This window comes from Urocampus carinirostris, chromosome 17 (genome assembly GCF_059441175.1).
Source record: "Urocampus carinirostris isolate Australia breed hairy pipefish chromosome 17, RoL_Ucar_1.0, whole genome shotgun sequence".
Lineage (NCBI taxonomy): Eukaryota > Metazoa > Chordata > Actinopteri > Syngnathiformes > Syngnathidae > Urocampus > Urocampus carinirostris.
The window spans coordinates 13,108,572-13,122,031 of NC_142365.1; the positions used below are offsets into that span (position 1 = coordinate 13,108,572).

Consider the following 13,460-nt stretch of genomic DNA (forward strand, 5'->3'; position numbering starts at 1 on the left):
TGGGTTTTTTTCCCGCTTAATTGTTTCCCGCGGATCCTTGAAAAGTCTTAAAAGGCATTAAATTCATTATTTTAAAAATAAGCCCTGCATTGGCATTAAAATGTTGGAAATCTTAAATTTTTCGTGTGTCATGATAAAAATGCTTCATGAATTTAGTAGAAGGGTTCTTTTGCATTAATAGTTAGCTTAAATTTTGACTGAACATCCTTTTTATGTCTAAAACCTTGAAGAGTACCGTAAATTACGGACTATAGAGCGCACCTGATTATAAGCCGCACCCACCACATTTTAAGAGGATAACCGCTTTTGTACTTACACAAGCCGCACCTGCATATAAGCCGCATGCGCCCACATTAAAACATGTAACACAATCACGGAATTAACCCAAACCCGACTTTGAGTCCCGTAATTGTAACTGAATATAAAGTACACTGTCCGGCAAATTGAACGTAAAATTATACCGGTACTTAAGATATGACACGTCTCACCTTTACTCCACTTCCCATCAGCCCCCGTTGTATTCGCCCCTTCTTTTTGATTCGCCCGTGGAAAACATATCAGAATAAGTCTCTAAAATAAATGCATTACAAAAATATACAGTTGCAAATACATATTATACATGGTTACACATATTTACAAAGAAAGACGGTACACCGAGAGAGTTTTCAAAGCTTTAATAACAATATTATAACTTTCATCCTCAACCGTGTCTGTGAAGAGTAGCAAAACGCTACTAGGAACACGCTCGCAACACAAGGAAACGGGTCTGTTAAAAAAAATACGGTGTTTGTAAAAATCATGGTAAACCGTGCTCATCTTCCTCCTTATAACTGACGTCATCAAAGTCGTCTTCCCCAGTATGGGAAAGAGACTTTGTCATATAGACGTCGTTCTACGCTCCTTAATTCAAAAACACGCTTGCAGCACACTCGCATATATTTCACCGGTCTAAATCTTACCCTTTGTACTCGAGCGCCGCTGGCGGCTGTTAGAAAAAATACATAAATTGGCTGCATCACTGAATAAGCCGCAGGGTTGAACATTTGGGAAAAAAGTAGCGGCTTATAGTCCGGAATTTACGGTACTATGTTTTTCAGATGGTAAGTTTTCAACTGGACCAAAATGTGATTTAAAAATAAATTAAAATACCGTAAACATTTGTTCAAAATGACCCCTCATAATGTACAGATGCTGCCCTACTTCAGTGCTATATTTTGTATGTTTAAGGTTTATGTAAGTATGTTTGAGACTTATATAAGTAAACCTGTATTGTTTTGTACTAAAAAATAAAGATTTCATAAAATATTCTCTATAAAGTTCAGTTTAACTTACTTTTGGAAGATGAGCTTCAAGAGTTAGGCGACTTCCTCCTCCGTGGTAAAAAGTGGCCGGAACAAAGTGATCCAACCATTTTCTCAACCGGATCAAGCTTTCTTATTCCACTTTAATTTCAAAAGAAACGGCTCGCCTCTTCTTTACACTCTACACCAACCATATTGAATGGATGCATGAGACATTGAACAACAAAAATGTCAAAGTTCTTAGCACGCTGGAGATACAGTATAGAATGATTACACACGAACTAGGAAGAGGAAGCCGGATTTCTCCTTCAGGGTGGATGCTGGGTGACCTCTTACAGCGCCAAACGCCGGTAGTGGTGGAAAGAAGCACTACAGTACTGTCCTGTACTCTCAAAAAGGTGTACAATACAAAATCCAACTTATTGCAATGTCCGAGTATTTATCGACATCCTGAAAAAAATGTTTGTATCTCCCGTTTTTCATAACTCGAATGTTCGTAAGTAGGGCAGCGTCTGTTGTGCTTTTTTTGTCGACTTGGGTCTCAAATCTGATTTCAAAAGGAATTAAAAAGTTTTAAAATGTCTTGATTTTAACTTGCCTTAAGCTGTAGAAACCCTGTTGTTATTAAAATACGTTTTTTCTTTTCCTCTTACTGGTCCAATGATCTCACAAAGACACTTCTGTTATTATTTTCCCGGCTCAATTGTCATTAAAGTTTTTTTCTGCTGTTCTTGGTCTAATTGCATAGTTTTTCTTACTAAAAACTCATAAAAAAATTCTTGTCCGGCCTTCCCCAGAACGAGAAGTGCCACATGCAAGTGGAAAACGAGACTCAGAGGCTAAAGCATTTGGACGAGCAGCACAACCAGCAAATAAAGGAATGGAGGGAGCAACTCAAGCCCAGAAAAATGGCAAGTGTCCTCATAACACCTTCGAAATAATAACATCTTTCATACAAAACCCTAAAAAAATGCACTTTGCCGGTGCATGACAATAGTTGACTGGGGATAAGGGATCACGACCACGCAAGTGCTTTTTATTTTTACAAAAAAAAGTAGTACCAAGGGATCTCAATGATTACAACACCTTTGACATTGTTTTAAACAAGATTAGAAGACGTGGCTCTCCAAAAAAACATGTCAGTAAAGACTACAAAGATAAAAATTATATCCTTCGTTTATTACATTACGAGGACCAGAACCCCCAAAATATGCGAAAAGCAAATGATCCCCTCCCCTGTTTTAAAACGTTTTAGACTATTTTTTTATTGTCCCTGAGCACAACCGTGTAAATATGTTTGCCTGTTCATCCTGACAGTCTTTCATCTTATTTTTCTCTTTATTACGTAACACCCTGGAGTCCCACGTCCAATCTCCTTGCCTACATCGTTTTACAATTTTGTTATCAATGACAAAAAAGACCATGCAATTCAATTAAGCTTATATAATACCGTAAATGTATATATTGGAATTATACAACTTTAAGGAATAGTAGAATATTTTGGGATTATTCTTTGCCTAGCCTAAACAAACTATTTGACGTATCGCCAAGCCCAACAAATGGCTCTTCTCTCAGAAATAGTTGACAGGGAATAATGGATTGCGGTCAAAACCGTACAGTTCATTTAATGTGGGCCACAGTAGCACAGGTTCAGCAGCCCGAACAGAGTAATAAAAAAAAAAACTCTGGCGGCCCTTGGTCTTAGCAATAGTGGGGATAATGGATCGCGTCCAAAACGAAGCAGTTTATTTTAGGTGGGCCACAATGACACGTTCAGGGACCCGTCTGAAAAAAAAAAGCGCTCTGCCAGCCCCTGCTATCAGAAATATTTGATCCCAGTAATGATGGATCACAGGCACAGCTGTGAATTTCGTTTTAAACGAGACAGAATAGCATGCCTACATGCAAAAGGGCCTTCTGCCACTAACCAAGCACAGCACTGCTGGATCGGGGATAACGGATCGAGAGTGCACTTCATTTTAGGCAAAAATAATGGCAAATGAAAAGCCGCCAGGCTGGGCAAAAATCCACTTTCCAAAGACATGCGATCGGGGATAACGGTTCACGGCTCTATATGTGCAGTTCAATTTTTGGTGGATAGTAATGACAAAAAAATGTCTGCCAGGCTGGAGAAAAAAACTTTCTTCCAAACCCCACTCTCAGAAATAGTTGACAAGTCAATTGAAGTCATGTATATTTGTATAGCTCTTAATCACAAGAAGTTTCAAAGTTCTCTACAGCCTAGTATTACACCCTCCCCTGATCTCAAACCTGCAGATTTCTTTTTGGCCCTTGGAATCACGAGCAAACCAACGTTTTCAGAGCAAACGCTCTGACCTGGAATATATAGGGGAATTAAATCAAGTAAAAGTACTGTTACAGAATAATTGACTCAAATAAAAGTATAAAGTAGTCATCCAAATAATGACTAAAAGTAAAAATGTACATGGTGAAAAAACTACTCAATCCCGGCCGCACCGGTTCTGTTCAGAACGGAATAAAAGAGACTCCATGCATGACACAAATTTGCTCTCCTGGCCCCCGCTCTCAAATATAATTGACTAACGATAATGTCAAGCATTCAAAATGGTGCTGTTCATTTTAAGCGAGCCACCATGGCACGCTTCAGGGCCCCAAACCCTAAAAAATGCACTTTGCCGGTGCGTGATATCTGCAATAGTTGACTGGGGATAAGGGATCACGACCGCGCAAGTGCATTTCATTTTTAGAAAAAACGTACCAAGGGATCACTGTATTAGGATACTGTGACACACTTTCGTAACACAATCCAAAGTTGACTGCTTAATTTAAAACTGGAGGAATTCGTGAATGTTATCATTGACCACATTTGCATTAAAATGGTGGCAACAGAGTATCGAACCCGGTAGCAATGGTAAGAGCACCGATTCCTTGCCACCAGACCACCAAAGACATGGACGGTTGTTCACATTCGCATAACATTCGATGCAAGAGCAATCTAATCAGAATTGTGGTAGGGGGAGGACCGGTCCCTATCTAAGAATACAGAAGATCAATGAAAAGTCTTTAGGTCTCATTATCAGACTGTTTTTAGTCAGGGTACCAGATAGGGTAGAGATAATGTTGTTTCACTTTTTCCCAGGAAACCAAGCATCGTAAGTGACAAATACTTTGGATACCTGCAGCCATGTTTATTTATATATTTCAGGGACAACCAAATTATTTCCCACAATGCCTTTCATTTCATTCAGTTCAGAATATTGCTTTCTTTGTAAGGTCTTTGCAAGTCGGCCATACGATACTGTATTTCAGTGGTCCCCAACCTTTCCTGTATTTATTGCCTGACAATTTTCTCGCGGCCTGGCCCAATAATATCAACAATTTGGTATTGTGAATAAAAAATAGAGTGATGAGATAGCACCAATTCCTTTTCATGTGTCGTATGTGTCCCTAGTGGTCTAGTGGTAGGCGCGCTGTCTGTAGCGATCTGGGTTTGATTCCTGTTGTATCCAATGTTATGCACTTGTGATCAGTGACTCAACCTGTGTGCCTTATGGTACTGAAAACCATAATGCATAGTGAAATAAGTGACGTACTGATGATCTGAGGAGCTGAAAGCCTTAAATGTTTGTTCCTGTGGCAGGCTCTGGAAGAAGACCTAAAAAACAAAAGGAAGGAGCAAGATTCTTTCTACAAAAGCACCGACGACGATTTCCCCAGCCAGGCCGGTTCCATCGGCCGACTCTCCAAATTCGTGCCCTACCAGGACGCCTTCAACACTTAGCGCTTTTTGTCTTCCTTTGAAGGAAGCCGCGCCCATATAAGGCCAGATTTGCTTTGTGGATGCAATTTACCAAAATATATATATATATTTTCCCTTTAGCTGCCAAAGTGTGCCTTTTTTAATTTATTTTTTCCCCTTCTATATCTTAACTCATTACTGTACATTTTAATTTACAAATGATATATTTTAACCCAGAAATGATGGGTATGAGTTAGTCTTAAATCAGGGGTGTCAAACATGCAGCCCGTGGACCGGGTCAGGGCGGCCAAGAGATTAAATCTTCGTTCGCTCTCGTTTTTCTTTCTTTTTCTCTTTCTCTCCTTCATCTTTTTTTCTCTTGTCTTATTTTTCTCTTTCACTCTGTTTCTTTTACTCCCTTCTTCCTCCTTCTCTTTCTCTGTCTCTCTCATTCTCTTTCCCCCTTTCTTTTTTTTGTCCTTTTTCTCCTCCCCCATGTAGCTCTATTTTATCCTCTCCCTCCCTGTATCTCCCTCTCTCTCTCCTTCCCTGTATCTGTTTATCTCTCCTTCCCTGTATCTCCCTCTCTCCTTCGATCCCTTGTCTCTCTTCTGCCCCGTATCGCTCTCTCCATTTCTCTTTTTTCACTTTCTCCCTTTTTTATCTCTCTCTCTCTCTCCTCTCCCCCTGTATCCATATTTTCTTGCCCCTCTTGTAACTGTATATTTTCTTTCTCCCTCCCTGTATCTCCCTCTCTCCTCTCTCCCTGTATCTCTATTTTTCCCTCCCTCTTCTTTCTTGTATCTTTCTCTCCCTCTCTATCTTTCCATCTCTCTCACCTCCTCTCTCCTTCCCTCACCTCCTCTCTCCCTCAATGTATCCCTCCCTGTATCTATTTCTTTTTATTTACTCTGCAAATCCGCCCCATGAGATTATTTTTCCTACCATGAGAGCTTAAAACGTGTTTGTCACCCCTGGTCTAAATTGAATACAACTCAAGTTTTTCTTTTAAAATATTCTTGAGGGCTTTTCTCAGAGTCCACAAGGGGGCGTTAGGAATGTTTTACTGTAGAAAATCAGCCACACTGGATAGGAAGTGAGAAATAAGCCAAAGCGACGTATTGTTTGTGTTAAAATGTTGCAGGAAGTGAAACTGCGTACTAACCTAAGTGCAATATTCTTATTTTTTTTCTTGCTTTCTTTTGCACTGAGAGGAAATAACAATAAGGAGGTTTGAATTCCATATAAGCTGTCAGATTTGACTTTTTTTTTATAATCATATTGGGTCTTTTCTGTGGGAATGCTCAGATTATTTTGTATGAAATCAACATATAGGTACATTTTAATTGCCTTCTGTCAATAAAAAGTGTTATTTTTTTCTCAGTATAAGATGGAGATGATGGAAATGGTATCAGAAGAAACCACTGTTGTGCGTGTCTAATAAATGCAGATTTTCTAATAAGAAGACTGTGGAAATCTTCTTTTCTCAATTTTCTTGCATTCCAAATGTAAAAAGTTTAGTATAACCGTTTAAATTTAACAGATGATACACTCTTACATATCCACGTTTTTGTGTCTTCCGCTACAGGGACAGTGTGTTAATTCACCAGTAGAGGTCACTATAGCTTAGGATGGAGCTTTATGCCAGCCTGGCAATGATGTCTAAAGGGACAGTGTGTAAAAATTCCACCATTAGAGGTCACCTTAGCTTAGAATGGAGCTTTTTGCATTCCTGACATTGAATTTTAAAGGGACAGTGTGTAATTATTCGCCACTAGAGGTCACGAGCTTAGAATAGAGCTTTATGCCAGCCTGCCAATGATGTTTAAAGGGACAGTGTGTAAAGAATCCACCACTATAGGTCACCTTAGCTTACAATGGAGCTTTTTGCATTCCTGGCATTGATTCTCAAAGTGACATTGTATAGTTATTCACCACTAGAGGTCACTAGCTTAGAATAGAGCGCTATGCCAGTCTGCCAATAATGTTTAAAGGGAGAGTGTGTAAAAAATCCACCACTAGAGGTCACCTTAGCTTAGAATGCAGCTTTTTGCATTCCTGACACTAAATTTTAAAGTGACAGTTTGTAATATTTCACAACCAGAAGTCACTAGCATAGAACGGCGCTTTACTCCACGCTGGCAATGTTAAAAGGGACAGTGTAATTATTCACCACTAGAATTATTATTAGAATAGAGCTGTATGCCAGCCTGCCAATGCTGTTTAAAGGGACGGTATGTTGCTATTCACCACAAGATGTCACTATACCTTAGAATGGAGCTTTTTGCAATTCTGGCAATGATTTTTAAAGTGACAGTGTGTTATATTTCACCACTAGAGGTTTCAAGCTTACAATGGAGCTGAAGCATAAACATTCAAAGAAGACTGACAGACCGAAGGATACCACTCTCTAGATTTGAAAAACGACTTCCATTATGTCTTGCACGTGAGCTGGGTACACCCGGGGCAGCTGATAGGAACCAATAGCTGGGGTTGGTTAGAGACTGTGTAAGAAGCTACTAAAAAGGCTAGTAAAAGATTGCTAGAGCAAAGCAGAATTTCTCAGGTGTCGAGACCCTGAATCATGATAATAGCTGCCAGCCATAACCTGCAGCCGGGTGGTTAGAGAAGGAAACGGAGACTTCACTAGCATGACCAGTTGTGGTAGGCGAGTGACACTGAAAGACCAAGCATGAGTAGCTAAAAATAACAATAGTGTCTCTGAACAATAGCCTGTTGCCAAGCGGCTATCATGAATGGCTAGAGAAGGAAAGCGAAAGAAAATAAGTTGAATATGACAATTGCCAAACGCATGATATTTCCTTGCATGACTAGTTGTGGAAAGCAAGTGACACTGAAGGACAAAGCAAAAGCAGCTAACAACAAAAGTGACTGTAAGCTATAGCCTGCAGCCAAGTGGCTAACATGAGTGGCTAGAGAGGAAATTATGGAGAAAAACGTTTAAGACGAAAAGCACCAGATGCCTGACGTTCGCTTGCATGACCAGCTGTGAAAGGCAAGTGACGCTGAAGGGCGTAGGAGGAGCATCCAAGAATAACAATAGCGTCAAGCCATTGCCTGCAGCCAAGTGGCTAAGATGAGTGGCTAGAGAAGAAAACGAAGAAAAAAAGTCAAACATAACGAGCACCAAAATCATGATGCCTGGATTATGGGACTCTTCACTTGCATGGCCAGTTGTGTTAGGCGAGTGACACTGAAGGAGGAAGCAAGAGCAGCTAACAACAGCAATAGTGAGCCATAGTCAGTTGCCAAGCGACTAACATGAGTGGCTGGAGAAGGAAATTGTGGAGAAAAAATTTAAATATGACAAGCGGCAGATGCCTGATATTGGCTTGCATGACCAGTTGTGGAAAGCAAGTTACACTGAAAGACAGACCAAAAACAGCGTATAACAATAGTGGCTAACTGTGAGCTATAGCCTGCAGGCAAGTGGCTAACATGGGTGACTAGAGAGGGAAACAGAGAAACAAGTTTAAGACAAAAAAAAAAGCACCAGAAACCTGACGTTTGCTTGCATGACCAGCTCTGGAAGGCAAGTGGACATGACCTACAGCCAGGAGGCCATCATGATTGGCTAAAGAAGAAAACAGTAGTAAAAAGTGGGAGATATCTGAATCCCAGGACTCAACGCCCACTACACAAAGGGCTCAGCTATTTACGGTAAGTGGCCGTTAAATGCCAAAAGCACCACCAAGACTAGCTAGCTTTAAGAAATGGTCTTCCTGGATAGTAGCAAGATGGCCGCCAAACATTCCTACAATACTTTATACAGTATCTGATAATACATGTGTTTTAGCTTATTATGTGATTAAATAGTGTTTTATTTCAATATATGAAGTATTTTACACCACTAGATGTCGCTATAAAACACATACTGTCACTTTATAAGAATAGGTAAAGTTGAGTGTAAATATACTGATCCTAGCCGTTTTTTAAACGGGAGATTTTATCCCAAAATAAATAAACATTAAGTCTTTTTGACCGTTTCATCAGAGGATGGCGCTGTTTCCAAGTGACTGTTTCAGTAAATGCTCAAAATATGTCAATTTAGGTTTGGTCTTTTTTTCTCTCTTTTTTTTTTAAATGTTCAATACAACTATTAAAAATAAAACATTTATACTCACGTTCATGGAGATGGATCCAAACATTAAAACGTGGAAAAAAAGGTTTATTGACTCAAGTTTCAAAGTAAAAATGAAAATACCTTCATGATGACATCATCAACCACTCGTTGCATCTATTTTCTGTGTACTGCGAGAAACTTCACACCAACTTAGTTCCTTTTCCCGACTTTGTGTAGAAAACAAAGACGCTCACTTTCTTGTCTTTTCCTTTCTCGCTTCCAAAACAAGTCACTAACTCGTTCCTCCCTCACTTAACTCATTCCTCTCCTTGTTTCAACATTTGTCAAATCATACCATATTAATTGAAAAAACAACAGATATTATAGTCTCTACAATAAAAACAGTTTTCGATATATTGACCTAGCTTGAGACCAGTCAAGCTTTTTTTTTTCAATTTGAACTGTACATTGGTCAAATATTTAATTTCCTAAACACTAGTTTTTGGCACGCTGATAAAAAATGTATTGTTTCCCTCCCAATTACAGTAGGAGTTTTGTTTATTAAATATAAAATGTATACGGGGGTTTGTAATTATATGTTTTACAAGATGTTTAAGGTCCATTTAAGAACAAAGAAATGCACCAAATGCTATTTAACCACGCACTAGTTCATCCATCCATCCATCCATTATCTGCATCGCTTATCCGCAGTAGGGTCGCGGGGGTGCTGGAGCCCATCCCAGCTATCTTCGGGCAGTGGGCAGGGGACATCCTGAACTGGTTGCCAGCCAATCGCAGGGCACACAGGGACAGACAACTCGCTCGCTCATTCACATCTAGGGACAATCTGGACCGGTCATTTAACTTTTGGAATTTGGGAGGAAACCGGAGTGCCCGGAGGGAACCCACGCAAGCACGGGGAGAACATGCAAACTCCACACAGGAGCTTTGATCTCACGACCTCAGAACTGTGCCGCACACGCGCTAACCACTGCGCCGCCGCCTCGCACTAGTTTTTAATCCCCAAAAGCTAAAATTATATTTACTCAACTGCCAATAGTGCCACCTATTGGAGGGAGGCCCACACTGATGTTTTTAAATGTATTTTTTGTTAACATATGTGCATTGCAGTTAGTTGACTCCCTTCACAACTAAGGCTGTAGGGGCATCATGTCCTGTGGTGTCTTGGGCAAGTACAGCCTGGTGGTGCCCATCCTTCTACAGACAAACATATATTTCCTATCGCTACTTTGTTTAATAAATGTAACATTTTGGAAAATCTTTGAGGGGGTAATTCCAAACAAAGAAATGCACAAAATGCTAGTTAGCCAAACGCTAGCAAATTCTTAAATGTTAAAAAAGTTTGTTTATTGATTTTATTTGATAATTATAGAGATTTGTATGATTCGCAACCCCCAAATTGGTTAGTAATTAAAGAAATTATAACAGAGAATGTATTGCTATGCTAGCTTTTCCTTGCTAACTCATATGCATTAAAGTAGATTTGTTTATTAAATATAACCATTTACTTAATTTTTATTTATGTGTGAGGCGGAGTTCATTTAATATGTTTAAAGAAATGTAACAAGGTTTATTTATTTTTTTCGACTGATATTTTTCAGATTGGTACTATTGGCTAGCCTCAAAGTGGGTTAGTAATTTTAACTACATATTGTGAAACTCCCCTAGTTAATGGAAATGTAATCCTATGCTAGCACTTACTTTTAATGCTAACAGAGAAAAACAAAACAAAAATAGAACTAAAGTAAACAACTGCCTAAAAATGTTATAAATGAATAAGAAGAAACATGTACCGATAAATTAAAAGAATGATTCCTGGATTAAAAGTCACTTTGGGACGTTTTTTTTAGTGCCTTAAGGTTTCTTGCTCAAGTAATTTGAAGGGATCCAGCCCTCCACATCTTGCGCCATGTTCTTGCAGAACCACCAGCCGCTGCTGTTCTTCTCCAGAACCTCAAAGAGGGCCCCCACCTTGAAACTGGAGCCGGGTTCGTCCCCTTCGTAGTCGGCCACCGCCAGGTACAGTTCTTCCTTGCTGGGCTCCTTCAGTAAAGGGGGAAGCTTGTCCCTGGGGGGACCGGGTTTGAGGTGGGGCTTGGCTGCCACTTTGGTCCCTTTGGGTTCTTCTTTGCTCGGGAATGTCGGAGGAAAACCTTTGGGTTTAGGAGGTGGAGGTTTGTTGAGCTGCGGTGCAGTTTTGGGGGAATCTGGGTCTTGCGAAGCGGTTTTCTTGGGAGGGGGCGGTCTTCTTGGAGCTAGGGCCGGAGGTCTCATGGGGGGCTCTTTGAGGACAGTTGGTTTACTCTCTTGACTGATGCCGTTTGTCTGTTTCGGCGGGATTTTGGGTTCCTCCCCCCGTTTGCCGTTATTCAAAGAAGAGACATGAAAAGGTGGTGCGCTAGGGAGGACGGACTGGATGTGGTTTTGATGGTTAAGCTCCACTGAACCGGAACCAGGATCAGCGGTTTTAGAAGGCCTCAGTTTACTTCTCAAGTTGGTGATGTCCACTTTGTCATCAGCCTGCATGTCGGGTTTGGCTGCCGGGGCAGGTTTAGGTCGGATCACCGGCTTGGGCTTCACGAAAACCGCCCCAGGAGCTGGTTCCGGTTTCTCCTCTGTGACTTCGGTCTTGGGTTTGGGTACCGGTTTCAGATTGAACTTCTTGACTTCTTTGGCGGACACTTTGTGCCCGCATTCCAGACCCATCTCGTTGCGAAGGTAAAGAGCCTTACTCTTGTCCTCTTTTTTGGGTTCTGAGTTCTTATCAGCTTTGAAGGGCGAGGTTTTCGGGGGCTCGGGGTTCTTATCGGGTTTGAAGGGTCCGGTTTTCGGGGGAACCATCGGTATGATGACCCCGGGGGCAGGCGGTTTGGGGGGCAAAGGCTTAGAATGCTCCGGTCTGGTTGGTTTCTCAGCCACTTCCTGGTCCAAGCTCTTATGAATGGACTCTTTCCTCGGGGGAAGAGCTGGCTTTTCATCGGGCGGGGCTACCGGAGCTGGAGGTAGCGGTCCAGCGAAGGCAGAAGACTTTCCTCCGCCGGACTTCCAGTCTCTAAGCTTGACCCGGGTGCAGGTTTCTGGTGCTGCACTGGGCTCATCTGGTAAAGGCTTGGACCAGTTGTCCTCCGTACCCAAAGAAGTGCTGTCCTCTAGTCTCAGTTTCTCCATTTCATTGGGCAGAGGCGCCAGGAAATTGGGCCGAACGGCATTACTTGTCTTTTTGTACTTTTCGATAAAGGTAGCCGGTGCCCAACCTTCTTGCTCGTCTATTTGGATGTACCACCAGCCGCTGCCATTCTTCTCAATCACCTAAGATTAAAAAAAGAGGTGTAAATTGTACAATAGGGCCCCTCGGTACGACATGAATCTGTTTTCTCTGAAATTGCCGTTGAAACCCCGGGCACCCTGGATAAATGTATTAACATGACAAAATACTACTACTTATGGGTAATCTATGTGTAAATAATTATATAACATTATAAATGAATATTAAAGTAAAATAAAAAATAATTTAATTTATTTTTGGTGTGTCATGAAATTAGTTGGTACAGTGGAATTAGCGGGTGGATGCAGATGGGTGAGGAGATGGGAGATTCAAATCAAATTGATTTTAAAGGGCATGGTTGATTATTTAGCGCCATATGTTTGACAAAAGTTTAGGTGTATTTAGAGGGAGCTGACATCATTGTCAGTAGTTTTGCTGCTTCGGGTACCCCCAGAAACCTAAAACCTGTTTTTGTTTTTTTTCTCTGTATATTCTTTATTTTTTTCAGATCCCACAAGGCCCAAACAAAAAGCTGGAGAAATAAGTTTTTCCCCAAAGCTATCAACACACTAATCAACAGTCTTGAAACTCAGTTTTAAAGTGCAATGTCCCTGTTCTAAGTGCAATACCCTGTTTGCAGGGTGCAATACCCAAGTCAGGAACAGTTTTTTTTTAAAATTTAAGATGCTCTTGACTTGATATTCTAAAGAGTTGTATTCTCTAAGTAGTATGCAATTGTGCAGAAGAAATATTTTATTTAAAGATTCATAATAAGTAGAGTACTTCATTTTATTTTTATATCGTTAAAGTTTTTGACACTGTACTGTTTATTTTATTTACCTCATTTTCATAATTTTGTGTAACTGGAACAGATTAAGTTGTCACATTGACTTATTACAGTTTTAAGTGCAACATTCTGGTTGGGTATAGTTGTTATTTCAATTATAAATACTTTATATTAGAGATAAAAACTTAATATTTCTATATTTATGAGTCTTTGTATTCTATTTTTTGCCAACTGTAGTGCAACTGTAATCCCGTTGTAACAATACAATGATAATAAATGTG

The 13,460-nt window shown here is 40.4% G+C and overlaps 2 protein-coding genes across 3 annotated transcripts in view; one reads left to right on the forward strand and one right to left on the reverse strand.

The window, feature by feature from the left end:
- Positions 1 to 6,487, forward strand: part of stk10 (serine/threonine kinase 10) — an 84,510-nt gene extending 78,023 nt beyond the window's left edge. The window contains exons 19-20 of the mRNA XM_088320492.1: positions 2,099 to 2,212; positions 4,924 to 6,487. Of these exons, the coding sequence (XP_088176618.1) occupies positions 2,099 to 2,212; positions 4,924 to 5,064 (255 nt within the window). The 3' untranslated portion in view covers positions 5,065 to 6,487. The remainder of the gene's footprint in view (positions 1 to 2,098; positions 2,213 to 4,923) is intronic.
- Positions 6,488 to 9,977: 3,490 nt separating this feature from the next.
- Positions 9,978 to 13,460, reverse strand: part of sh3pxd2b (SH3 and PX domains 2B) — a 58,039-nt gene continuing 54,556 nt past the window's right edge. For both annotated transcript variants that reach the window (XM_088320502.1, XM_088320501.1), the window contains one exon: positions 9,978 to 12,436. In XM_088320502.1, coding sequence (XP_088176628.1) covers positions 10,982 to 12,436 — 1,455 coding nt within the window. In that variant the 3' untranslated portion in view covers positions 9,978 to 10,981. The remainder of the gene's footprint in view (positions 12,437 to 13,460) is intronic.